This window comes from Rattus norvegicus, chromosome 1 (genome assembly GCF_036323735.1).
Source record: "Rattus norvegicus strain BN/NHsdMcwi chromosome 1, GRCr8, whole genome shotgun sequence".
NCBI classification, from domain to species: domain Eukaryota; kingdom Metazoa; phylum Chordata; class Mammalia; order Rodentia; family Muridae; genus Rattus; species Rattus norvegicus.
The window spans coordinates 130086616-130112048 of NC_086019.1; the positions used below are offsets into that span (position 1 = coordinate 130086616).

Consider the following 25433-nt stretch of genomic DNA (forward strand, 5'->3'; position numbering starts at 1 on the left):
TAGCAGATGTGCCATCAGCCCTCACAGCTCTTTCTCCCGTGAACCAGAAGTTTGCTTTCTGAGAGCCAGCCTCTGTCCTTGGTATCCAGAGAGTACAGTCCTCTCGCTTCAGGTGCCCACCTGCCCTCACGGAAGCCTCAGACCATGCAGGAGCCCCAGATTCCCTCAAAGGATAGGCTAGATAGCACTAATTTTCCAATGTTCAATTTCCTTTCTAGCTCTCAAAGACTCCAGTAAGAGATCTATCAACAGCGACTGGAAGATAGAACTCCCTGGAGAGTTCCAGATTGCTGGTACAATTGTCCGTTATGTGAGAAGAGGCCTGTGGGAGAAGTTCTCAGCCAAGGGACCCACCACAGTGCCCCTGCATCTGATGGTAAGTGCTGGCCCTGCACCTCTGCTTAAGCTGCTGGCCTAGCTGTGTTCAGAGTATTGTTCCCCAGAACCTGAGTGGAAAGGGATGCCTCTGGTTCCTGGAAGTTTGCAAGACTCCCTGCTACAGATCGATCTCTCTCTCTCTCTCTCTCTCTCTCTCTCTCTCTCTCTCTCTCTCTCCCTCCCTCCCTCCCTCCCTCCCTCCCTCCCTCTACTGTTTTCATTTGTTCATTTATTTGTATGTGAGGCATTTGTATGTTCTGTGTATGTGGCATTCAAGCATGTTCTTGAGAGTATACAAGTGTACATTCTTGTACACATTTGTACATGTGTGTATAGATGCAGGAGGTCAGCTGCCAATGTCTTTTCTTGGTCACTGTCTACATTTATGTTTTGAGACAGGGTCTCCCACTCAACCTGAAGCTCATCGATCTGGCCAGGCTGCTGGCCAGTAACCTTCATCAGTCCCCTTATCTCTGTCCCCACATACAGTTCTGGGATTACACCCTCAGGGTGGTGTGTCTGGCATGGGTGCTGGGATCCAAACTCAGATCCTCGTGTTCCCATAGCACGCACACCACTGACTGAGACATCTCCCCAGCCCCTCACCTCTCTCTTGGTCTTATTCCTTCCGCCTTGAGGTTCCTCCCAGGAATCTCCTTCTGGCTTCTCACTGGAAGAACAGCTATCTTTTTCAGAAGATTCTTCCAAGACAAGAATTGCAATCACACGAGTGACAGCCAGGGAGGGACATCTGGTACCCATTAAGCAGATGGACATTGTCTTAGATGGGGTTTCCAATGTGGTGAGAAAACACTGTGACAAAAAAAAAAAAAAAAAACAGCTTGGGGAGGAACGGGTTTGTGTAGTTTACACACCCAGAGTTGCAGAGAGGAGCCAAGGCAAGAATCAAACTGGGAGTAGGGGGGCCTGGAGGCAGGAACTGAAGCACAAGCCATGGCGGGTGCTTCTCACTGTCTTGCTCCTTGAGACTTGCCCAGCCTGCTTTTGTATAGCACCCAGAATGACTTGCCCTTTGATAGCCCCACCCACACTGGACTAGACCCTCCCACATCATTCACTAATTAAGAAAATGGCCCACAGGCCCCATCTTATAGAGGCATTTTCTCAACTGAGATTCCCTCCTCAAGTTGACATAGCACTAGCCAGCACAATTTGTGCCCCAAGTCTGTTTTTGCCTCAGATAGCAGCACACACAGAGCCACCCCACAGCTGAGAAGCACCTTGTAGATGTGAACTGTGGAAGCAGTGTGTGGTCTGTACTACACAGATTGGCCAGATTCAGCTTCTGGGTGCCGGGGAATCCGATAAGCACACTTACTCCCCAGGCGGTCTTCAGAAACCTGTATACACGGGCTAGACAGGATATCAGTGTTCTGTTATGTCCTGGGAACTCCACCTATGCCACTCAGACATGGGCTCAGTATCCAAGGCCCCCAGGGGAATCTGCCACATTTTTTTCCTCTGGGTCTGAGTAGTCTCAGGGACTATTTATGACAACACTCCGTTGTGGGTAATTTTCTGAAGGTGCTGGAGATTGAACACAGGCCTTGTGCATGCCAGATGATACTCTTTGATTCTGTTCTCCCAAAGAACAGGGCTCGTAGCACTGTGTGCATTTGTTATCAAAGCACGTTGTCTGAAGCGCCTGCCAGTCCCAGAAGTCTCCCCACCCCCCATTTATCTATGCCCCTGGAGATGAGCTAACACTCAGAAGATTCTCTGGCCACCACCTACTGTGGGTGTTGAGTGTGACCTCATGAGGGAGCTGACCCCACTGTAGTTTCTGCTGAGCTGAAAGCCAGCCAGCTTCTATGTGTGCCATAAACCTTCTGGGGATCTGCCAGCCATTCCGCTGTAGATCATTTCTGCAAGTGGGATCTCTGGGACCCAGGGACCTATCCCAGAGCCATTTCTCCAGGATGAGATTGTTTCCCAGTTAAAGCCTTTGAAACAACCCCCACAACTATTCTGAGTTCAAAGCAAATATTCAGAGGGGCACAGAGAGAGGGCTAGAGACGAAATGAGGCTCACGTGGGAACGTCAGCTTTCAGTGCAGGAGTTTGTCTTCTCTAACAAGCACTGAGGTGTGCATAGGACGCCTCTTCACTGAAAGCTCTTATAAACAGATGGGTCTTTAGCTCAGTGAAGGGTGTGCACAGCCTAGGTCTGTTAGCTCAGTGAAGGGTGTGCAAAGCCTAGGTCTGTTTGGACCATAACGGAAATCAGAGAAAACATCTCATAACCAGCTGGATTTCCAGCCCTTATTTAATGTTTGGCTGCTTTTTCTCTTGAAATGTGCTCTTGACTCCATAGCGCTTCAAGGCTCCTTCCCTCTGAAGAACAAGCTACAGTCCCCCACACCGGAGGCAGTGTATTACAGTCACAGTCAGGGGTACCCTCGGAGTCCTAGAGATTAGCATTTGAAACCAATTAGACATACGCATACCCTGATCATACACAGCTATGAAGCTGGTGCCTCACATGGAGCCTCAATTTGCTGGTCTCATTCCCACACTGAGATAATAAGGACCTCTTGTAGAGACTAGTTTAGTGCATTTAGTTTTGGGGGCTTGGGGGTGTTTGTTTGTTTCATTGTTTTGATTTTTAGCAGGAAGCATTTCTCCAAGTGCACCACTGCAGGCCTATTGGCTAGAGAAGTAAACGCTTGTTGGGGCTATTTCTAGAGCCCATAGCCCCATCCTGCAATTCAGCCTTGAAGGCGCAGGAAGCCTTGGGACAATTACCTCCTGTCACCTGACACTTCCATCCCGGTCTGCCAGAGCCCAGGCAGGTGGGCTGTGTACTCTGTCTTTAGCTCCTGCTGGCCCGTTCTCCCAGGTCTCTGTGGCTGGAAATGCACTTGCTAGCTGCTCAGTCTCAGGGACACACACTGGTCTACAGCCAGGTCTGTCTCCCACAGGAAGGCCTGCTTTGCCTCCTGTGTCTACCTAAAGCCAGTGGGGCACCTGGCGGTTTTACAAGGCTTGTCATGATTTTCCCCAGGCAAAGCACAGACCCTTCCGTTCTGAACCCTCACTGGGATTTCAGATGCATGGTCCCCAAGCTGTAGAATGGCTCCCACAAGCGAAGCTTAGATACATTTCCATGCCTCCATACACACTTGGCGCCAGCCATGAGCCAGGCCCCAGCCTTCCAACAGACATAGATGTCATTCAGGCAGGATACCCTCAGCTTTCTGAAAACAGGTTCCCCCCAGATTCCTCTGCTGCGGGCTGTATCTTTCTCTTGAGTATACTTACTGCAATGTAGCGATGACAGGTGGTGGGCGATACCATCTGGAGGGCAGAGCTTGTCTTTGTTAGCAATTCTATTACTATGAAAAGCACCATGACTGCTGGGCAGTGGTGGCACACACCTTTAATCCCAGCTTGGCAGGCGGAGGCAGGTGGATCTCTAAGTGTGAGGCCAGCCTGGTCTACAGAGTCAGTTCCAGGACAGCCAAGGCTATACAGAGAATCCCTATCTTAGGAGGAAAAAAAAGGAAGAAGAGAGAGAGAGAGAGAGAGAGAGAGAGAGAGAGAGAGAGAGAGAGAGAGAGAAAGGAAGGAAGGAAGGAAGGAAGGAAGGAAGGAAACAGAAAGAAAAAAGAGTGAGTGAGTGTGTGTGTGTGTGTGTGTGTGTGTGTGTGTGTGTGTGAGAGAGAGAGAGAGAGAGAGAGAGAGAGAGAGAGAGAGAGAGAAGGAGGGAGGGAGAGAGAGGAAAGTACTAAGACCAAAAGCATCTTGAGAGGAAGTGTTCATTTCATCTTACCCTTCCAGATCTGTCAGAGGGAATTCGAGCAAGTCAGAAACCAGGACACAAGAGCTGAAGCAGAAGCCATGGAGGAACGTTGGTTCCTAGCTTGCCCCTCATGTCTTACACAACCCATCTTCTTATAGCCCAAAGAGAAGGCCCTCCCATAACGGTTGTCAGTCAAGGAAGTGCTGCCACAGGCCTGCCGATGGGCCTGTCTGCTATGAGCATTTTCTCTCTCCAGGTTTCTTCTTCCCAGATGACTCTAGCTTATGTCAGGCCAGCATAAACCAGCCAGCAAAGAAAGAGTTTAGCACCACTCTCAGATCCCTTTCTAGGAAGAGACACTATACGTGTCATTCTAATCTGTAAGCTCAGCCTTGTTGAGTTGATGGGAATTCAGACCCTGCTGCATGGTGCAGAAAAAATGCTATAAACAACCATGCAGTTCACCAACCCCACAAATCCCTCGTGTAAACAAGTCCTCTGTGGGACAGGAAAGAACAGAGCTGACCAATGATTGTGTGCTCACCCTGTACATCCACCAAGTCCCTGAGGAGCCTGAGGCTGAAATAAAGGGACACCCTAGCTTTAACCCGCTTTGGTCTCCAAAACAAAGCAGGCTGGTAGAGAAGCAGCCACAGGTAGCTCAGAGAACCCATTCCTCAACCTGCAGTTACTCCTTCCACCTCAATAAAGCCTGCCTTTCCCATGGCTCCAGGTGCTGTTGTTTCATGACCAGAATTATGGAATTCATTACGAATACACCATACCTGTAAACCAGAGCACAGAAAACCAGAGTGAGCCCGCCAAGCCACAGGATGCCCTGTTCCTCTGGACACACAGTGGCTGGGAAGGGTGCAGCGTGCAGTGTGGAGGAGGTAAGGAGAGGCTGGGGGAGGGGAGGATGCAACTTGGCTGAAGAAATCCTGAGTTCAAGGCCCTGTGCACCAGTCCACACAGTGTGGAAATAGAGAATTTATGCTTCCTTAGGGTCTTAAGCCCTGAAGATCTCAAGAGAGCATGTGGTCAAGCCATCCCAGCTCCCACAGGTTTGTTAGCAGGCCCACTTTGCTCCTTGGCCTACAGTCTGTACCTAGAAGTAGAGATTTGCCAACTATGTGACTATATAGCAGATATGAAAAAAATCGTCCTGGGATTAATTGAAATAGCCCTCTAACTTGGTAGAATGGCAGCAGATGAAGGCCTCACCCATACCCACGTACCCTGCCGTCTACGCCATAGCCACCCGCTCCAGGGTGCAAAGAGAAGAAGAGTCCTCTGGGAGTCCTTAGAACACTCCATGTTGCCCTCTTTTCCTCACCTCTAAATGTGATGTCTGTCCTAACACTTCCACTATGGAGACTGCCGGTGAGCCAAAGAGACTGTCACGCTACAGGGACATCAGCAACAGTGGTGTGTTTACCAGTAGGGCATTAAGGAGGAGCTGATCCTATAAAGAATTCCCCACTTGTGCCAGCAATTACCATTCAAGTCAGTGGGTTGCACAAACAAATGTCAAAGTAGGAGAGGGCTTATCAGGAAGAAGGGTTTCAGCAAGTGTCAAGGCTAAAAGAGGGTCACAGGGCAGAAAGGACCAAGATTTAACATGGACACGGATGAAATCGTCAAAGAACAAAGTAACCAGGAGCATCAGGAAATGGCATTCAAGGGGGTGGAGGAAGGAAGCTGCTGATGACCACTCCATGGTATGGGAAGGTTTTATTGTAGGTACGAGGGAGAAAATGCCCAGAGGCATCTGGGAGAGTCTGGAGCAGAGAGAGAAAGAAGTAGCTTGAACATGGCTAGCAGACTGGACCTGGCCAGGGTTAGGGAAGTGGGGTGTGGGGGAAAATAGTGGAGATAGTAGTGGAGGAAGAGGAGAAAGAGGAGGAGCAGGAGGAGGAGGAAAGAGGGAGGAGAGAGAGAGAGAGAGAGAGAGAGAGAGAGAGAATAAAAGACTATAAGTCTCTTACTATACCTCTGGTCACTGTCATTTGTCATCCCAATAAGGCACTCAGCAGGGTCATAAGAGATGACACAGTGGATGCTGGGTAAGACAGAGTCGGGAGAGGGGATTGACCAGGACTCTAGATGTCTACCAGTGAGTGGGCAGCAAGCTAGGACCCAGCGGCAACAACCCCACCTGTCCCTGATCTTGAGTGGCTTGGCTGCCAAGGCGATGCTGTCAGGTATGCAGCTTGCAGAGCATTGTTTAACATCTGAGGGGCTCATCCCACTGTTCACAGAGAGATCAGAGCCATGATAGAACCAAGCCCTTCAGTGTCGTCTTATGCTTCTCAGCTAACACACAAACGATTTACAGGTTTTTCCTCTGCAAACTGACAGTCGCAATCGACACAGCTTCAAAGTGGTACCATCAGCCCTACCTAAGTACACCTTTTCCAGGAGATCTCTTGTCCTGGGACCTTTAGCCGCCCCTATGCTGATGGTCTCCCACCCCCCGCTTAGGGACCCATGCCTGCATCTCTAACTGCAACCACACATCCCTTTGTCTACCCACTGTGGACAAGCCCAGCCCACGGGAGCCATAGCAGGTTGTGCTCCACTAGGACCTCTGAATCACCACAGCCACTGCTGCCCCTGTGCAGTCCCCTTGTAGCACCAGTGACTTCCAGCTCCCTGCAGTAGTCAGGGAAAGTTATATCCAATGGCTCTTTGTGTTTGTGTTTATATGTGACTGAATTCGTAGGCCAGGACAGATAGTGTAGCTTAAGACTCCCCATTTTTTAGCCATCCCTACATGACAAATTCCTCAGACAACAGGTCCTACAAAGAATCCTGGGCCTAAGTAGTTGTACTTGACTCCATGTTCATCTTTTATGGCCTCTCTCCTGAAGCCAACAACTCCAACACAGGAGCATGAAATGTCAGCACAGACACATTTGAAAGGCAGGAGGAGGTGTAGCAAGCTGGCCCATAGGGGAAAACTAAGATAGAAAAGCATGGTGGCCAACTGTTGATACTGTGGTCAGGTGACACTTAGTGACAATGCCAGGAGGCACTCAGGCACACTCCTGACTGCCCTCACCCTCCTGACTGACTGCCATCAACCTCCCGACTATTATCACCCTCCTGACCGCCATTGCTTGGCCTCCCTGACGAAGTTGTAGCCATCAGATTGAGAGCTCAGAGGAAACACTCAGAGAAAGGTTAATGAATCTGCAAAGTTGCCAGCACCAAGATGTTAGCACTGGACAAAGTGAACAGGTACAGGCCACCTGCCCGAGTGTCCTGTGTGTCCGTCACACCAGCCACCTCATTCCTTTTAAAAAGCAAGCCTGCAACAAATCAGTAACTAACCAAACTCTCTGTGAAAGCCAATAGACACATGTTTAATTGAGACCAGATCTCCCGTAGGTTCAAACCATAGTGTTGGCCTTAGCAACTCCTAAACTGTCCAAGGACAGAGTCGACCTGAGGTCCTGCTGCTTTCTCAGATTGTTCTAGAATCTTACCCTGGTCCACACTTCTCTGCTATGACTTAAGCACCTTATCCCTAAATGTCTAATTCTCCCTCTTTGACAAATAATGTGGCTCACCTAGTGATGACAGTTGTGCCTGTATACCCCTCCATATGTATAAATTAATGACTTTGTTTGTATTTGCTGCCATAACGTCTCATCTCCCATGGTTTGGCTTCCAGGAGAACGCAGAACCATCGTATCGTGCACACGGATTGTTAACAAGACCACAACCCTGGTGAATGACAGTGACTGTCCCCAAGCAAGCCGCCCTGAGCCCCAGGTCCGACGGTGTAACTCTCACCCATGCCAGTCCCGGTAAGTTCCTATATTCTGTGACTTGGACCCCAAGGATGATGGGTAGCGACACCTCAGATGAGGGGATGGCAATACATGGATAATGGATACCACAAAACCAGCCTATGCCACATTCTAGTGGTTCAGTTGGTGATTGATTGATTGATTGATTGATTGATTTTTGCTTGCCCAAATAGTCATGTTGTTTGACAATGGACTTACATTCTGAGAATGTCCATTACAGTCTGGACAATGTAATGTTTACTGCACAAGTAGGCTAACTGCAGATCTGTGTTATACTCCGTTGTTCCCGAGGATATAAACAAAATAGAAAATAGGTTTAAGCATAAAAAAACTATATAAATAGTAGACATGGGATGGAAGGTTGGTACTGTTCTAACACAAACTTCTGTTAAGTTTTAAACAGGAGCACATTCTAAAATCACTATAACAACCACGGGATAGTGAAGACAGCAGCCAGTAAGTTACTATCACTAATTCTCATTGTCAGGAGCATGGACTGTACTGTGGTGGGGCCAGGGCAATGGCTCAGTGAGTAAAGTGTAATCTTCAGGAGCTGGGTCTAGGTCCTTAGCAGTCATGCAGATGAGAACATCTGTATATGTGTATAACCATAGCGCTAGAGGGATGGATGTGTAGAGACAGGCAGATACACAACGCTCGCCGGAACCAGTCTAGCCAGTAGGTAAGCTCTCAGTTCACCTAGAGACACTGTCTCAAAATAAAATACAATGAAGTGATAGAGGGAGATGCCCAACGTTGAACTTTGACCTCCTCGTGAGCACACCGCCCTTTAATAATAGTAATAATAGTGTGACAGCATGGTAAGTTGTTTCCGTGAGCATTGGTGCAAACACGGTGCCTGGCACTGTGATGTGGTGGAGGGAGGCGATAGGGATGTTTCAGCCCCACCATAATCGTAAGGCACCATTTCTGCATTCATGGTCTGTTACTGACTGAGGCACCATGAGATGGTACTGTTTTGAACTTGGCTAAGCCAGAACACTAACGGAAATGCACTATTGTAGCTGGAGGGCAGCTTATGGGTCATAACTGACAACACCTCACAGAGAAAACGTTGCCATGGGCACACACGTTTGACTGGCATCCATTGTCTCCCCTTAATCACTTACCTTGGAGGAAAAGGACATTAAGTGTTAGAATTTTAGCGTCTGATGTGCCCACATAGGCTAATGGCTGTGCTTGACCTGTTTCTGTGCCTGTTTGTTGTTTGGAAGCCATCTGAACTTCTCTTCCACATGCCCTGGTGTAAAGTCTGGAGTTCTCAGAAGGAATGAACTGTGCAAAAGTCTCCTCACAAGTTCCACGAGTTTCTTTCCAGCGGCTTCCGTGGGAACGAGCATGGTACTCACTCAGGGACTGATGTATCCTGTGACGTTACCCCTCTGCCTCCCTTTCTGCCCTGAGTTCAGTGACTAGTTCTTGCTCCATAGCCCTTCTCATGGTGTCAAGGCATACTTTATCTCTGCTAACTGGACTTGGATTTTGATGTGGAGTCTTTTGGGTCTTATAGCTCTGCTTGTACCACTTGCCTGATTAAGGAGTCTTACAAAGTGTTTGTTTTTTGGACCAACCTCCTTTGCTTAGTTAAACTGGATTGGTTTGGTTTTTTTTTTCTTAAGTGTGTGTGTTTGCACATGTGAATGTGCACATGTGAATGAGTACACATGCATGTGTGTGTGTGTACACATGCTCCTTGGCACATGTATGGAGGTCAAAGGACAACTTTCAGGAGTTATATCTTTTCAGCATGTGGGCCCCATGTGTCTAACTCAGGTTTAGCACAGGTATCCTTACCTGCTGAGCATCCAGGCAGGCAAGTGCAGGAGGAGCTGAGAGTTCTACATCTTCATCTGAAGGTCACTAGCAGAATACTGGCTTCCAGGTAGCTAGGATGAGGGTCCGAAAGCCCACACCCACGGTGACACACCTACTCCAACAAGGCCACACCTTCTAATAGTGCCAATCCCTGGGCCAAGCAAATACAAACCATCACACCTAGGGACCTGGAATTGTGAGCTAAGTAAGTCCTTCCAATTGTATATTTTGAGGATTGGCAGCCATACTTCAAGCCCATCTGTCAGTCCCTCACTCAGTTATGGGGCCAAAGAAGAAGATTTAGCAACCATAAAAACTCAGTTATCAGGGCTGGCAGTAGTAACACATGCCTTTAATCCAGCACTAGGGACGCAGAGGCAGTTGGATCTTTGAGTTCAAGGTCAGCCTGGATTACAGAGTGAGTTCCAGAACGGCCAAGGCTACACAGAGAAATCCTGTTTCAGAAAAACAAAACATAATTAACCCAGTCATCAGACAGATGGCAACCTCTCTACCTGACACCAAGAGCGGCCTACCCCCGGACGGATAAGCAGAAAATGGGGTAAGGAACTCATTCAGGACACAAAGAGGTGATCGAGATAGGCTCAAAAGTAAAAACCAAAGCTTTATAGATGTCTTCAAGAATCGTATTTTCCAATCAATATTTACAAATTACTTTTAACATCTAGGGTTTTTTTAAACTTATGTACAAAAAACAAAAACATTTACTGCCGCAGAGGACTAGGAGTTAGGGTTTAAAATCTGCCAGTCAACAGGATTCGTGTCCTTTAAGGATAGAGTAGCAGATAACGAAGAACTCAGGAGAAAATTTAAAAAACAACAGTTTGAAAGCTAGAACACAGACAGAGATGGTAGCGGAGGTTATGGGTAGGAGACCAGAGTGACTCCATGTTGAATTTCTAATTGTGACAATCTGTCGCTAGCTGGACCCTGTTTTAGTTACCTGTGATTGCTGTGACAGAGCATCCGGCAAGAACATCCTCAACAAGGCCTCGCGGTTGCCGTGGCTCATGGTCTCAGAGGGTTTGAGTGTGGAAAGCCGCGATAGCATTCGCCATTACAAGATGGCGCTGGCTTCCACTGAGCCAGCCCGACTTCCTTTCAGGAAACTAGCTGTGTGTGCATGTGCAAGAGTGTGTTCTCGCCAAGTCTTTGCCCACCCCGGGGCGTGCCAGTGAGATCATGGGTAAGCGACCAATCAGGCGTGGATGCGCCGTGCTAGGGTTTTATAAGCAGCGCCTTTCTGGGCCCCGGGTCTCTCCTCTTCAAGATGCAATAAACGCTTTGCTGCAGAAGGATCCTGGTGTCTACGTGTCGTTCCTGCTGGCAAGACGCTGGGTGCGCGACATTTGCGGGCTCTGTAGCTGCTATAGGAAGTATGGCCTCACAGCTTAGCTCATGTCAGAGGCTGGCATCTGTGGTGGCTTCAGAGCAGGTAGTTATGAGGGTGCTGTTAGCAAGGTCCAAGCTATGACCTTCAAAGCCCTTCCTCACAGCGACTCACTTCTACCAGTCAAGCTCCATATCCTAAAGCTTCCATAGCCTCCCTCCCTCGGGAACATCACTGCCAGGGAACAAGCATTCAAAACAAGAATGTAAGATTCAGACCATAGTAGAGGCCCAGCGAGAACTATGGCGGACTGCTGCTGAGCTCCCATGGATGCTCAGAGTGATCACAGCAGCTGGAAATCAAGGAGGTGAAATTTGAAAGGAGAGAGCCATCAGGGGTTCTCAGATTCTGCAGATGTACTTGGCCCCCATCCTAGGAATAAGACCCAGATAGGACAGACTCCCTCTAGTAGAGCTAAGGGCACCTCGACCTGTGCTTACAGTCTAATCTCAGAGCCAGATGTGCTGCCTGCCAAGCTGGAAGTTCAGGATTCCACCACGTTACCCTAGAGACCATATACTCACAGAGCACAGACAACCTACCAGTGTGATAGCCAGCAGCAGATCCAAGGTGGAATTTGGTGCGCATATAAAATATGCAAACATAAAACTGCAGATTTCAAAAGAAGATGATAAATTGAAATTTGAGATTATAAATATCAATGACTTAAGATTGTAAAAATTATAAGATAATTCAATAATTTAAGATGGGATTGTGTTGACAGTAGTCATCCAAAATAATTGTACTTTAAGTACATGGAGGAAAGCATGTGTGTGTGTTGTTGTTATTTTAAATAATCATCTATGGTTAGGCAGAGCACGTATGTCACTGTGCTCTTGTGGAGGTGAGGAAAACAACTCTGGGGAGTTGGTTCCTCTCTCCTTCCACTCTGGGTTTTAGGAATGGAACTGAGATCATCAGACTTGTATGGCAAGCCTATTTTGCCGCTGGGACATTTCACTGAACCTGTTGTGTTTTGGTTTGCTTTTGTAGTTTGCGGGTGTTTGTGGTGTAGTGGTGGGAACCAAGCCTACGCCTGTTCTTGCTCTACCCCTGAACTCTACAATACGCTGTTGAGTAGAATATCCATCTATTCCTTTTCACTGTTCCCAGGGCTGCTGGGAAATTCACACGACACAACTCCTTCGTATTGAACGGCACTGATGCAGATCAGTGAGCTGATCACCAATAATGTTCAGGATGCGATTGGAGATTAGTAGTCGTGCAGAAAAATGGGTTCAGATCAGACTCAAGACAGGAGAAAAGGTTGACTCAAAACAAAAAGGATTTTTTTAAATTTTTTTTTAGCTAATATTTTCCACATTTCTACAAGCGAACATGTGTGGAAATCTGTTTTAGTAACTCTGTCCCTCTATACTTAAGTTTTTAATATAGTGCTTTTATTAATTTTTCAAGAATTTCATACATGTACACAATGTACTTTGATAATTTTCCTTTCTACTCATTCCCCTATTTCCAGAGCTACCCCCTACCACCACCACTTCCTCCTCCTCTCCCTCCTCCTCCTCCTCCTCTTCCTTCTCTTCCTCCCCCTCCCCCTCTTCCTCCAAATAACTTACTAATTCCAATTTGTGCTGCCCATATACTCACAGAGCACAGACAACCTTCCAGAGGTTGTACTCTGAAAGACTCCCTCCCCTGGAGCCCATCAACTGTCTACTCTCCTCAGTGAGGGGTAGAGAACCCCACACACACATACTCCATGCTAGAAAGGTTCCCCGTGTGGCCACGCACAGCTCTGGAAGTTCATGTGAATAGCTGCTCTGTCATGTCCAGAGACACTGCTTTTATCTGCTTCTCCCTGACCTCTGACTCTTACTGTCTTTCTGCCACCTCTTGCAGGAGGAGCCTGATGTCCCTGAGCCTGGACAGGGAAAGGGGAGAGTGATGTAGGTGCCGCATTTGTGGCTGAGCAGATGCCTTCTCTCTGCTGAACGTAGCCCATGGTAGTACATCGCTGGTGCTTTTGCCCATCACTATGGAGCACTGAGGCTCCAGAACCTCATTCAGCAAGAGGTCGCCTTCTGACGGCCCTGTCTCAGAATATGTTCTCTTGGTATACAACAGAGGACACAATATTATACTGGGTTACTTTTTCTTTCCAGCTTCATCATCCCCTGAGCACCTAGCATAGCCATGATCATATCCTGTACCTTCCACAACATTTCTCTTTAACCTCTTCCTGTTCACCAGACACCTTCTGAGTACCCAGGTATTTAGAGAGAGGAGAGGCAGACCAAGCCTTTGTTCCTGTATCTTGACAGATAGGGCTGTACTTCCTTCCCTTTGCTCTTGTTTTTTTTTTAAATACCACCCTCTTCTAGTCTCTTTCTGACTATAAAGCCATCTAAAGCCAGCATAAAGAATAAGTGGAGGGGTTGGGGATTTAGCTCAGTGGTAGAGCACTTGGCAAGTGCAAGGCCCTGGGTTCGGTCCCCAGCTCCAAAAAAAAAAAAAATGAGTGGAATTTTCATAAACAGAAAAGAAAATGAAATTGAGTAAAGACAAGTCAGTACCTAGGGTTTTCTGGAGGGCTCGCAAAGGAAATCCTAGGTGTCTGTTCCAGCCTGGTTCTGTTTGTTTGTTAGTTTGCTGATTCTGTACCATCTGACCCTTTAATGTTGTTTAAGATCGGCCCGTGAAAGTGAATAATTGCTGGGAATCAGCAGATAGTACTTACTGTTTATAAGAAATGTGTCTCATAATAGAGTTTGAAAGTCTTTCACATCCTAGCAAGATATTGTACAACTATACACACACACATGTGTATGCATACTATATGCAAATGTATAGCATACACATTTTGGATGTGTAACATATACATTTGAACAGTAACATTTGAACTGTTGCAAAGTGTAATCTAGATGCCATGTGTCTTTCGTAAGAACCTGTAGGTGTGGGCTCAGGCTTCTTAAGTGAAAAAGTGGAGAATGTGCCTTCGGGAAAAGATCTGGCACACAAAGAAAACCTGCCTTCTGTACAAAGGGTAGAACTTGGAGCCGTGTAGGACATAGAGAACAAAGGTCTATTGGAATGGGACCAGCATAACCAGAGCACAAAGCCAATGACCCAGAAGAATAGCCTAGGAACCAATGGTGTGAACTTTATTAAGGAAGCTAAGAAGAGTCTGCTGTTGAGCCTGGCACCATGGAAGACCCTTTCTGTTACTATTACTCTTTGACCTTTAAACCAACATAGATGTTTGTCTTCCCCACTCCTGCTCTCTTCAGTTCTCTTCAAGCTTCTTTTTCCACAAGTTCCTGACGGCTCCCTTTGCCTTCCCAACTGCACACCATTAGCACCTCTTTATTCTGATCTGGTGCCTGGTTCTGTGGATGCCTCTCCCACTGCTCGCTGTAACCATATGGAGTCTGACACGGGGCAGATGGCCCCTCTCCAGCATCCTGCACACCAACACAAATATCGGCAGACCTGGCCCCACCATTGGCAGGAGAGGCAGAAATCACAGATCGGATCAGCTGTTGTTAGTGTGGCCAGCAGCCTTCGCCTTGCTGACCACAGTCTGTGGGAAGAGAGCCCTGACATTGGCATCAAAAGAGTGATACCGTATGCCAGCCCTAGAGACCCAGCCGCAGACAGCACAGTGGGCTCCACTTGGAGCCCAGAACTCATGCATTACCAGAGTTAACATTTTTTGCAGTTTTTGAGAGCTTATTAGCCACTTGAAAAGCTATTCCAAGTTATTAGATATTTCCCTATAGCATTTATGATTTGAACCTCTTCCCAGTCGGTACATGTTGTACTGTACATCGAATTAGGGTGATTCAGAAAGGAACATTCAGCAACTTATTTGCAATCAGATTGAATAGTCATCTGCACAGAAGGGTATTTGGTTTTTAAATTTGTGTTCCTTCCTCAATTACCTTAACCAGGCTAGCCTCATTTTTTGTTAAAATGGAATGGAATACCACAGTAATATTAAAGAATGTTCTATGCGTGTATGTGTACACGCATAGAGAGAGAAAATGGGAAGATCATGACCGAGAATGAAGTTTGAAATGCATGCATCTTAAGCCATGGGTGTGATGTGAAAAGATGCTGTTGGTTAATCTCTTTCTTGCTATGATGAAACATCAAAGATTTTTCCTGCTTTCCTCTGAAATAAAATCGATAAATGTAGTTGCGGGGCCATTGGTCCTCATGAGGCCTTAGTGCCGTGTGTATGGCGAGGACAAACTGCATTAGCTGTGCACCAGAGCTTTTCTCAGACACTATCCGAGTTCCAGGGCCTCCCTTACATTCCAACTACTCTTTCCTCATTTATCCAAATTAGGAAAGCCCAAGACAGAGGAGGAAAGGGTAACTTCAGAGTTACTGCCATTGCTTGGGTACCAGGTCTTTTGCTATTTCAGACAGCAAGTGAATTCCCAGACACCAGTTCCACAGGTAACCGACTCCTCCTGTTGGGAAATGACTGTCTTATAAACTCTGCAATGTACCACAGAGGTGCCTCTCTCTCCCCACTTTATCCGATGAAATGAAACACTTGATATTTCCTTTTAGCATTTACATCATGATTCCAGCAAAGGGAAAATACAGAGACGTGTGAGATAGTCTCAGGTATTCCTCAAGAAGAAGCAGCTGAGATCAGTAGCTAGCTGGCCCCTAGAGTTGCTACTTCACCCACTGAGATGCATATGGGGAGATCTGGCCCTCAAAGAGAGTCCAAGTTCTGTAGGCGCCACTACATAAGAAGGGGAATGTGTTACCAGCTTTCTGTTCCTTTATTAGAATGTGAACCACCTGAAATGACAGAGAAATGAATGTTCTCCAGGTTCCAGGAGAAACATCAGACTGTAGAATAAATGCTCTGAAGCGGGCGAGGTGATGCAAGGGTCTCTAACTGGCAAAATTGCTAGAGAAATTTTAGAGGCAAATCTGATATGCATGGTGACCAGATCCTAAAACGGTCTGCTTCTTATGGGATCTAACAAGTTTTCTTAAGTTCTGTGCTGGCCGACTCTCTTAAAGCAACAGCCTACAGATATGGAATGACCATGCTTTTCTCCTTGAAAGGGCCTATCTATATTGACAAGCAATGAAAACAAAGGCTTCAGGCAAATGGAAGCCATCATAGCAAAGTGTCTAGGCTTCCATTCCCGTGACTATGAGAAAATACTTAAGACAAAAGTAATTTAAGGAGAAAGATTTATTCTGGGTCATAGTTCAAGAGTACAGTCTATCTTGGTAAGAAATTCAACGTAGCAGCTGCTGGTCATAGCACTGTCACTGTTGAAGAAGAGAGAGGAACACAGGACAAGTGTTCAGTTTGCTTTCTAAAATTTATCCAACTCAGGACCCCTAGCCCAGAGAATGGTTCCATCCACAATTAACACGTGTCTTCCAACATCATCAACAAAATCTAGATAACCCCTCACAGACATTCTCAGAAGACAACCTTAATTTAGGTATGGCCAAAAGCATGCCTTCTAGGAAGGTCTAGATAGAAAGTGAACACTACCCCAGAAAGCATGGGTACTGTGCTAATTAATGGGGATTAAGCCAAGGTCCTGGGCTGGGTTTGGGGAACAGCCAGTGCTTCTGACACTGAGCAATCTCTGCGGTTCATACTGTCATTTAAACAATTTATGAATTTGAAAGGGGCTAGAGAGACGCTTCATCAATGTACGTTCTTTTCAGCGAACCATGTTGAGTTCCTAGCACCCAAGGTAGGAGGCTCACCTTAGTAACCCAGTGTCAAGGGACTCAGTGCCCTCTTCCAGTTTGTGCAGGAACTGTACTCACACAAGCACAAACCCACATGCACTCACATGTACAAAATTAAAAATTAAAAATAAAACCTTTTTTTTTTAAAAAGGTTTCAAATCAGTAGCTCTACATCACGGCAATGGAAAAAGCAACAAAATCCAAAACAAGCAGAAGGAAGAAACTAAAAACATTAATTAAGTGGGGAATGGAGAAAAACAAGGAGACCCAAAATTGATTATATGGAAAACCAGCATAATAGATAAACCATTAATTATAAAGGATTTGACCATAAAAATTGGCTACACAAACAAACCAACATGAGTGATAAACCTTCATTTCCAAAGAAAAAAAGACTCGAGATACTAAAATCATAGATGAAGGGGCGTTAATTTTGATAGCACAGAAACAAACAGAAGGGGGGAATAAACACCATGAAGGGCTGCATACTATAAATTACATAACTTCCATAAATGCATTTGCTTCTACAAGGAAACAAACTGCCAAGCAGAATCACACACACACACACACACACACACACACACACACACAGAGAGAGAGAGAGACAGACAGACAGACAGACAGACAGAGACACACAGAGAGAGAGAGAGAGAGAGAGGGAGGGAGGGAGGGAGGGAGGGGGAGAGAGAGAGAGAGAGAGAGTCTATGAGAGTACTGGCTACTCTTCCCGAGGACGTAGGTTTAAATCTCAGCACCCACGTGGCAGCAGGTCACAACTGTCTGTAACTCTGACACCATCACACAGACACGCATGCACCAAAGACACCAATGCACATAAAGTGAAAATAAATACATTTAAATATGTTTAAAAAATGAAAACAAAGAACATAAAAACTCATGGCAACCATCATACTAACCACAAAAGACTGAAGGCTTTCCCACAGCAAATGAAAGCATGACACAGTATCCAGTCTTGCCGTTTGTGTGTAGCATTGTATGTGAGGGTCCTGCCAGGACATCTACCAAGGAAACGGCATAAAGGGGTTCATGTTGAGAGGGAAGAGGCAGGACTCCAGATGTGCAGACGACATGATCTTGTATTTGGAAATCCCTGAAGAATCTACTAAGGAAACTGACAGAACTAATCTCAGAGGATTACAGAATAAGAGATGGATGAACCAGACCAGTTAGATTTCTGCATGTTACAAATGAACACACTTGAGAATGGAATTGAAACCGGTTCTAGTTACCAGATGTTAGGGAGCAAATGTGACTTATCCATTATGGGCTTACTTGTTTAAGCACTTGGTCCCCAGCTGATGTCGCTGTCTTGGGAAGGTTCTGAAGCTGTTGGGTCTGAGACCCAGTTAGCACAAGTGAGCTTCTTGGAGCAGATCTTAAAGGCTGTGTCTACTTATGCTTCTGGCTAGAGTGTTCTGTTGCCAGATCTACCAGATGTGAATAAACCACACCACAAGCTCATGGCACTGCGGGCCACACCACTCCCCCTGCAGGCATTCCTACCATAGTGGACTATACCCTCCAAACTATGAGCCCAAACGAATGCCTCCCTCCCTTGAGTTGCTTCTGTACTGTGTCACTATGGCAAGAAAAGTGACTAGCCAAAACGCCAGGAAGAGTGAAACACTTAAAAATAATTTCAAAACTCACAACCTGGAGACAAGTAAACCTTAAAGAACAGGATATCCTCTTTTCGTGGATTGGAATAGTTCAAGATGTAGTACTCTACAAATTCCTTCCCGGTACAGTTCCTGTCAAAATTCCATCTGCCTTCATTGCACAAATGAGTAGCAAACTGGTCCTAAAATTCAGATGGAATTGAAAAATGCTCTGAACAGCCAATACAGTCTTCTACGAGAATAATGAACCTGCAAATTTGATGCCTCCTGGTTTCAAAACTTAGCGTGAAAGAAACACCATGTGGCATCATCACTAGAGTGGACGCAAGGAGCAACAGAGGATTGAGAGGCAAGAAACAACTCCTTATATTCACTCTCTGTTGATTTTCACCGAGGGTTCCAAGAGTCATTCCACAGGAAACTTGTCTTTTTAGCAAGTGTTTCTGGTGCAACTGGATGTCCATTTGCAAGAGTGATATCATATACATTAGTGCTCACAGGGTGTCAGAGCTCCAACGATCTAAGCACATAACATTCAAAAAATACCACAGGCAAGAATTTTCCTGGTGTAGATTTGCTAATAAGACACCAAAGATACAAGCAACATGGGTTGGAGAGATGACTCAGTAGTTAAAGAGCATTGGCTGCTCTTCCAGAGGTCCTGAGTTCAATTCCCAGCAACCACATGGTGGCTCACCACCATCTTTAATGGGATCTGATCCTGGTTTCTGGCACGCAGGTACACATGCTAAACACAAAATACATAAACAAATCTCTTTTAAAACAAGAACAAGTGACAACCAAAAAAAGGTTAAGATCATCAAAATTTTAAGGTTTTTGTCTTGTTTTTATTACAAAAGAGATCATCAAGAAAGTGAGAAGACAACCAAGGAATGACAGAAATTTTTACATCTGTAATCTGAGGAGCCACAACTATTCAAATAATAAATTAACAGATGACCCACATGCAGACTGTACAAATGTGGAGACCTTATGGCACACATATACTCAGACTAGCAACTTGCATAAGCGTCACTAATGTGGGGACATCTAGCCCATTGCAGCCCACAACCCACTGAGATGGAGAATTCTTTACTTTTTGTTGAGCTGCCTCCTGGGTATCCTCATCCCTCCACATCCTTCTTCAGGAAGAGCTTGCTTGCAAGGTGTGTGCCCCAGGAACCATCACTGCCACAGACACTGTCTGGGAAGGTGAACACATTCTTAGAAGCCAGCCATCATGTTACATCACAGGAAAAGCTGCCCTTGGTGCTGGGGAGATGATCTGGTCTATAAAGTGTCTCCTACCTAAGCATAGAGCCCCGAGTTTGATCCTTAACACCTATGTGAAAACCAGACCCAGTAACATACCGTGCGCCGAGGTTAGGAGACAGAGACAGGTCAATCCCTGAAGCCCTTTGGACTCCCAACCTAGCTGAATCCATCAGCTCTGGGTTCAGCCAGAGACTTTGTCCAGTGTAACATATAGAAAATAGCGTCCCTCAGTGGATGTGTCTTCGTTGCCTTGGTTACTCCTTTCAGTGTATATACTATCTGTTCCTATGTTACCAGTCTACATTACCCGTGCTGGTATCCTGAAGGGTCTCCCTCTATCATTTTCAGAGTTTCAGCTCTCCTATTGAAGTCTTAACCCTGTGGTCCCCAACCTTCCTATTACTGAAGCTTTTAATACAGTTCCTCATGTTGTGGTGACCCCCCCACCCCCAACTATAAAATAACTTTTGTTGTGACTTCTTAACTGTAATTTTGCTGCTGTTGTGAGTTGTAAATATCTGGTATGTAGGATAGCTGATGTTCAAACCCTGAGAACGGATCATATGGGGTCACGACCCTCAGGTTGAGAACCACTGTCTTAATACACCCTGTACCCTACCTGCCTTGCGGTGTTTAGCATTGGACAAGAGAGGACTTGAATTAGTTACTTTTCTGTTGCTGTGATAAAAACAAGCAAGCAAGCAAACACCCCTTACCAAAAGAGCAAGTTAAGAAGGAGAGAGTTTAACGTTGGCTTAGAGTTGCAGATTATAGTCCATGATGGTGGAACAACGTTGGCAAACAGACACAGAGGTAGAAACAAATTCCCTGCGCGAAGCTGGGAGGCTAAGCTAGACCTGACTTGAGGGTTAAACTTTCAAAGCCCCAGGGGCTTGCTTTCCCCTAGCAAGGCCATACCTCCTAAACTTCCCCAGTACTGTCAACGGGGGACCAAGTGTTCAGTTACCCAAGACTGTGGGGGCTCTTCTCATCTGAACCACCCCATGTATCATTCTGACACAGAATGCACACTCCGGACCTGGCTGTTCTGGCGGCTCCCAGCATTTCTCCAGGCTTGACATGCCTCAGGTTACTTCCTGCTTCTGCAATCTTCTACCCTAAAAAGGAACCGTGCCTCCTTTTCTCCTCATGCCTGGCATCTCTTCCTCTAAACCTGAAACAGAAATATCAGGATAAGAATGGGCTGATTCTGTGCACGAGTGAGACAATTAAAACAAGCCCTAACCAAAGCTGTGGCCAAGATCTCTTTAGACAAAAACAGGGCAATTCTTTCCGAAGTAATGCACGTGCTCTGGAAGTATTCCAACACTCATATTTTTTTTAAAATAACCAAGCACTTCCCTCATAGTTATATTTTATATCTATTGCTCCATAAGAAAACACTGGAGCCTTTTGGAAAGACACCACCCAGGCTGGGTCCATAAAGCTTCAAAGGGGCTTTAGTAAAAGTTGGAACCTGGGCTATTCCTGACGATCTCAGAGGCTGCCATAGACCTGTGTGTCTGTCCTTTGTTCAGAGAGACTGCACTTTTGAACACTCAGTTTCTCGGTACCTTGAGTGTCCTGTTTCCAATGCATTTGTGTGTGTGTGTGTGTGTGTGTGTGTGTGTGTGTGTGTGTGTGTGTCTATCTGTGCATGTTTGTGTATGCACATGTGTTGTATGCAGGTGTACATGCTTGTATGTACAGTGCACATGTATGTGTGTACATGCCTAGAGAAGGCAGAGGAGATCCTCAGGGACCATCTTTGCATCTTTGAAGCTCAGCAGCTCAGCTAGACTGGCAAGCAGGCTCCAGGAATCCGTCTGTCTCTCTCTTCAGGCTGCAAAAGCAAAGTTGCCTCTATACCTGGCATTTTAATGGGTTATGGGTATTAAAGTCAGGTACTCCTGCTAATGAAGCAATACCTTCCCAATTGAACTATGTCCCAGCCCTCTTGAGGGTTTTCTAAGTACTTGGGGTTTCCTTGTGAAATACCAGGTCCCTATTCTCAGGTCCCAGAGATAGCAAAATTGGCCGAGAGACTCATCAGCTTACTTAAGATTTGAAAAAAAAAGGGGGGCTTCCTTTCAGCTTTGTGTCTAAACATTTGTTTTTAGAAGGCTTATAGAATGGAAGATTTCTGCAGTGTGTACCCAAGGACATTGCCCTGGCAGGGAAGAAAATTGATCCTTTTGACTTTCTCATGGGCACAAATAAGGGTATGTGGTCTCATTGAGGTTGCACACTGGTGTAACGAGCAGTGTTGGAAACACAGGAGAGGGGCAAGAACAGGTAAGAAGTTAGCTCAGGGTGTGGCCATGGTGGCCTTTCCCCCCAAGTGTTCATTGTAGCTTACAAAGGGAAGGGAGGGGGTTTGCAAGTCAGACTTCACAGACTGCTTGTCTATGAGTATCCTTCATCTGAAATCCAAAACCCAAAATGCTTTAAAAATATGTAACTTTCTGAGCTCCAACGTGATATTACAAGTAGGAAACTGATACACTAAAAATGTCACATAAATTTTCTCTAGGCTATGTATATAAGGTACGAGTGTGTGGGTGCATGAGTGTGTGTGGTGTGTGTGTGTGTGTGTGTGTGTGTGAGAGAGAGAGAGAGAGACAGACAGACAGACAGACAGACAGACAGACATAAATGAATGGTCTTAGCCACTATCCCCAAAATACTTCATTATATCTGTGAAAATAGCCAGAAACTGGAAAACATTGGGTAGGGAATCCTGAACCCTTGCCAACGATCGTCCATAACTGGGGTAATCTCATGCTGGTGACCTTTTGATGTACCACTCTCTGCTGTCAACTGCTATCAGAATGTGGAATTGCATTGCTTCCCAAAGCTTTGATCTTTCCTACCCTTCTTCAGAGAAGGATGCTCTCAGCAGTTTAATTGTAGGGGCCACCAGCCTGCAGGAGGCTCTGTTCAGTGTGGCCTTCTGCCTTTGCCAGAAAAGCAGGCTGAGCCAACTGCTTCCTCCCATTAAGTTGACATTGTTTCTAATGGGAGGGAAGGTGGCCATCCAGAAAGCCAATATGGCTGTCCATGTAGCTCCTGACCTGACTAACTGCTCTGGTCCAGTGACTATGGCAAGGTAACTGGTCATTACCAACCAGTCTGAAAGTACATTGGGCCTTTAGTGAAGTAGGAGGAAGGACCTGGTGAGCCTGTGATCCAAGATAATAGATCTGAAAGGGCAGAATTAAGAATATCGAGATGAGGATCTAGAAAGGTGGCTCAGGGGGCTTGCTGCTCATGCAAAGGATAAAGGTGGGTTCCCAGCACCCACATTGGATGGCTCACAACAAACTGTATCTTCAGCTAACTGTAGAGGACTTGACACCTCTGACCTCTGGGGGACATCCACTCACATGCACACATATGCAGAGACATACAAACACAGAGCTACAATAAAAGGATAATGAAAATATATTTTTTATTTAAAAGAAAAACAGAAAAAGTATGTGTAATAGCTCCCAAAGTTAAAAAAGAAATTCGTAAGGCAGCTTTGATAAAGGAACTGTCAGGGCAAGTAGCTGTAGTTACCCTGCTTGGCTCTTGCAGGTGTTCTACAGACAGGTGCTCTTCTGCAGTCAGGTGTTCCTCTGCAGACAGGTGTTCTTCAGGTGTTCTTCTGCAGACAGGTGTTCTTCAGGTGTTCTTCTGCAGACAGGTGTTCTTCAGGTTTTCTTCTGCAGACAGGTGTTCTTCTTCAGACTTCCACTCTAAGTCCCTCCTAGGTCTGATGGCCCTGTGCAGTTCACACGCTCTCCTGCCAGCCAACATGAATTCCCAAGGAAAACCAAGAAGTCCTCACTAGAAGGAAGGTAGTGATGGGCAGACAAGAAGAGATGGGCCCCATGTAAAGCATGCAGGTGTGTGGCCACACCAAAAGTCAGATATGAAGCCCATCCAGCTAGATCAAGAGCTACATCGAGATTGTTAGCAGTGGGCTACTGTACTGGAAAATTCCTCTGCCTGGGTAAGAAAGGCAGCCCTCCCGGAATGTTAGTCTTGGATAGGAACTACCAACATCAGCAGCTGTGTGATTCTCAGAGCATGAGAGTTTCTTTTCCAAACTCTTGGTGACTGGGTGTGGTACAACCTGTTAGCAAACCCAGACTTCACCACTGTTATTTCAGCTCCCAAACTGTACTGGCTTGAGGTCTGGATCCTTGTGTGTAACTCAGCAGGGTGTGATGGCCAAAGAGAAAGCAGGTCCTATGGGTGTCTCAGCGGCTAGCTGAACCCTGTTCTCTCAGTACTTTCTACTTCCCTGGTGAGAACTAAGTTGGTTCCCGTAAATCCCAGAGAAACTTCTCTTTTCAACAGACTTCTTGAAAATGAATTTGCTGTAAAAGTAGAAAAACCTGAAAAATCAGATTTTCCAGGAAATAGCTCATACAGAGATGTACTTGTCTCACAAACATAATGCCTGAGTTCCATTCCCAAAACACATATTTTTTTTTTAGAAGAAATCTAGACGTGGTAGACTGTGCTTGTGATCCCAATACTAGGAAAACAGAAACAGTTGATTTAGGGGGATTGCTGGTCAACCAGTGTGTGTCTGCTCTCTCTCACACACACACACAGAGACACACAGGCACACTTGCACAAACAAAGTTATTTTATTATGGATTGTTTTTATAAGATTAAAATTATGGAGGTAGCAGATATACAAAGGCCGCTGGAGGACCAGTCTATCCCTATGGGCAGACAGTAAAGAAAAAAGGGAGGGAGTAGCTGAGCTCTGCTACACAATTTAGATGATCCCATAAATCATCCCGGACAAACCCCGCAACCCTCTGGAAGGTCGAAAACACTTTTACTGCATTTTATAAATGAAGGCTTCAGCATACTTAGCCATTGAGTAACTTCCCCAAGCTCTAAGTGGTGGCAAGGACGACCTCACACCAAGCCCTTGTTCTGTGACTCTTACATACTTCTTAATAGCCCAGTATGAATTTAAAAAACAATGCCGAGGAAGGTGAAGAGAAGGCAGCATTGGTGTTTTCTTAGCGCTTAGTTTAGAAGTCAGTGAAGGGAAGGCTGTGATGGCTCCCTTCTCTGGAAGTTAAAACACAGCTAACAGGTTCAAAGTTGTAAAACTAAACCATTCTTGTTTAAATCCTTAATCCCCCAAAGGTCCATGTCATGAAGGCTTGGTCCCCAGCCACAGTGCTAGTGAAAGATGGGGAGGGGGTGTTAGGAGTCATAGTCTGGTGGGATTAGTTAGGGGCTTGGTGCTAGGCCTTTAGGGGGTAGTGGGGACTTGCTCCTTTCTGTCCCTCCTAGCTTCCTGGCCACCTATGAGCACTCTCCTCTGCCTTGTGCTACTGCAATGATGTATTTATTGCCTCACCACTGGCCCAAAGCCAGTGGAGCCAACTGAACCTTGCCTGCAACCATGAGCCAAGCAAACCCTTTCTCTGTATAAGTTGACTTGTCTTAGGTACTTTATCACAATGTGGGAAGATGATTGACACATACATAGAACACCAAAAGGGTTAGCATCTGTGGACAGCCAGAAGCTCTCTACAGCTAACTCGGACCCAGCTCCGAGACAAGTCATCTCTAGGCAACAATGCT

At 46.1% G+C, this 25433-nt stretch overlaps 1 protein-coding gene across 2 annotated transcripts in view; it reads left to right on the forward strand.

The window, feature by feature from the left end:
* The window catches only part of Adamts17 (ADAM metallopeptidase with thrombospondin type 1 motif, 17), a 322369-nt gene that overhangs the window by 230554 nt on the left and 66382 nt on the right, over nucleotides 1–25433 (forward strand). Inside the window, exons 17-20 of one of the 2 annotated variants that reach the window (XM_039094338.2) lie at nucleotides 219–376; nucleotides 4874–5033; nucleotides 7820–7955; nucleotides 8352–23260. In XM_039094338.2, coding sequence (XP_038950266.1) covers nucleotides 219–376; nucleotides 4874–5033; nucleotides 7820–7955; nucleotides 8352–8385 — 488 coding nt within the window. In that variant the 3' untranslated portion in view covers nucleotides 8386–23260. Of the gene's footprint in view, nucleotides 1–218; nucleotides 377–4873; nucleotides 5034–7819; nucleotides 7956–8351; nucleotides 23261–25433 lie in introns of those variants that run through there. The other variant, XM_218753.11, reaches the window with a different exon arrangement.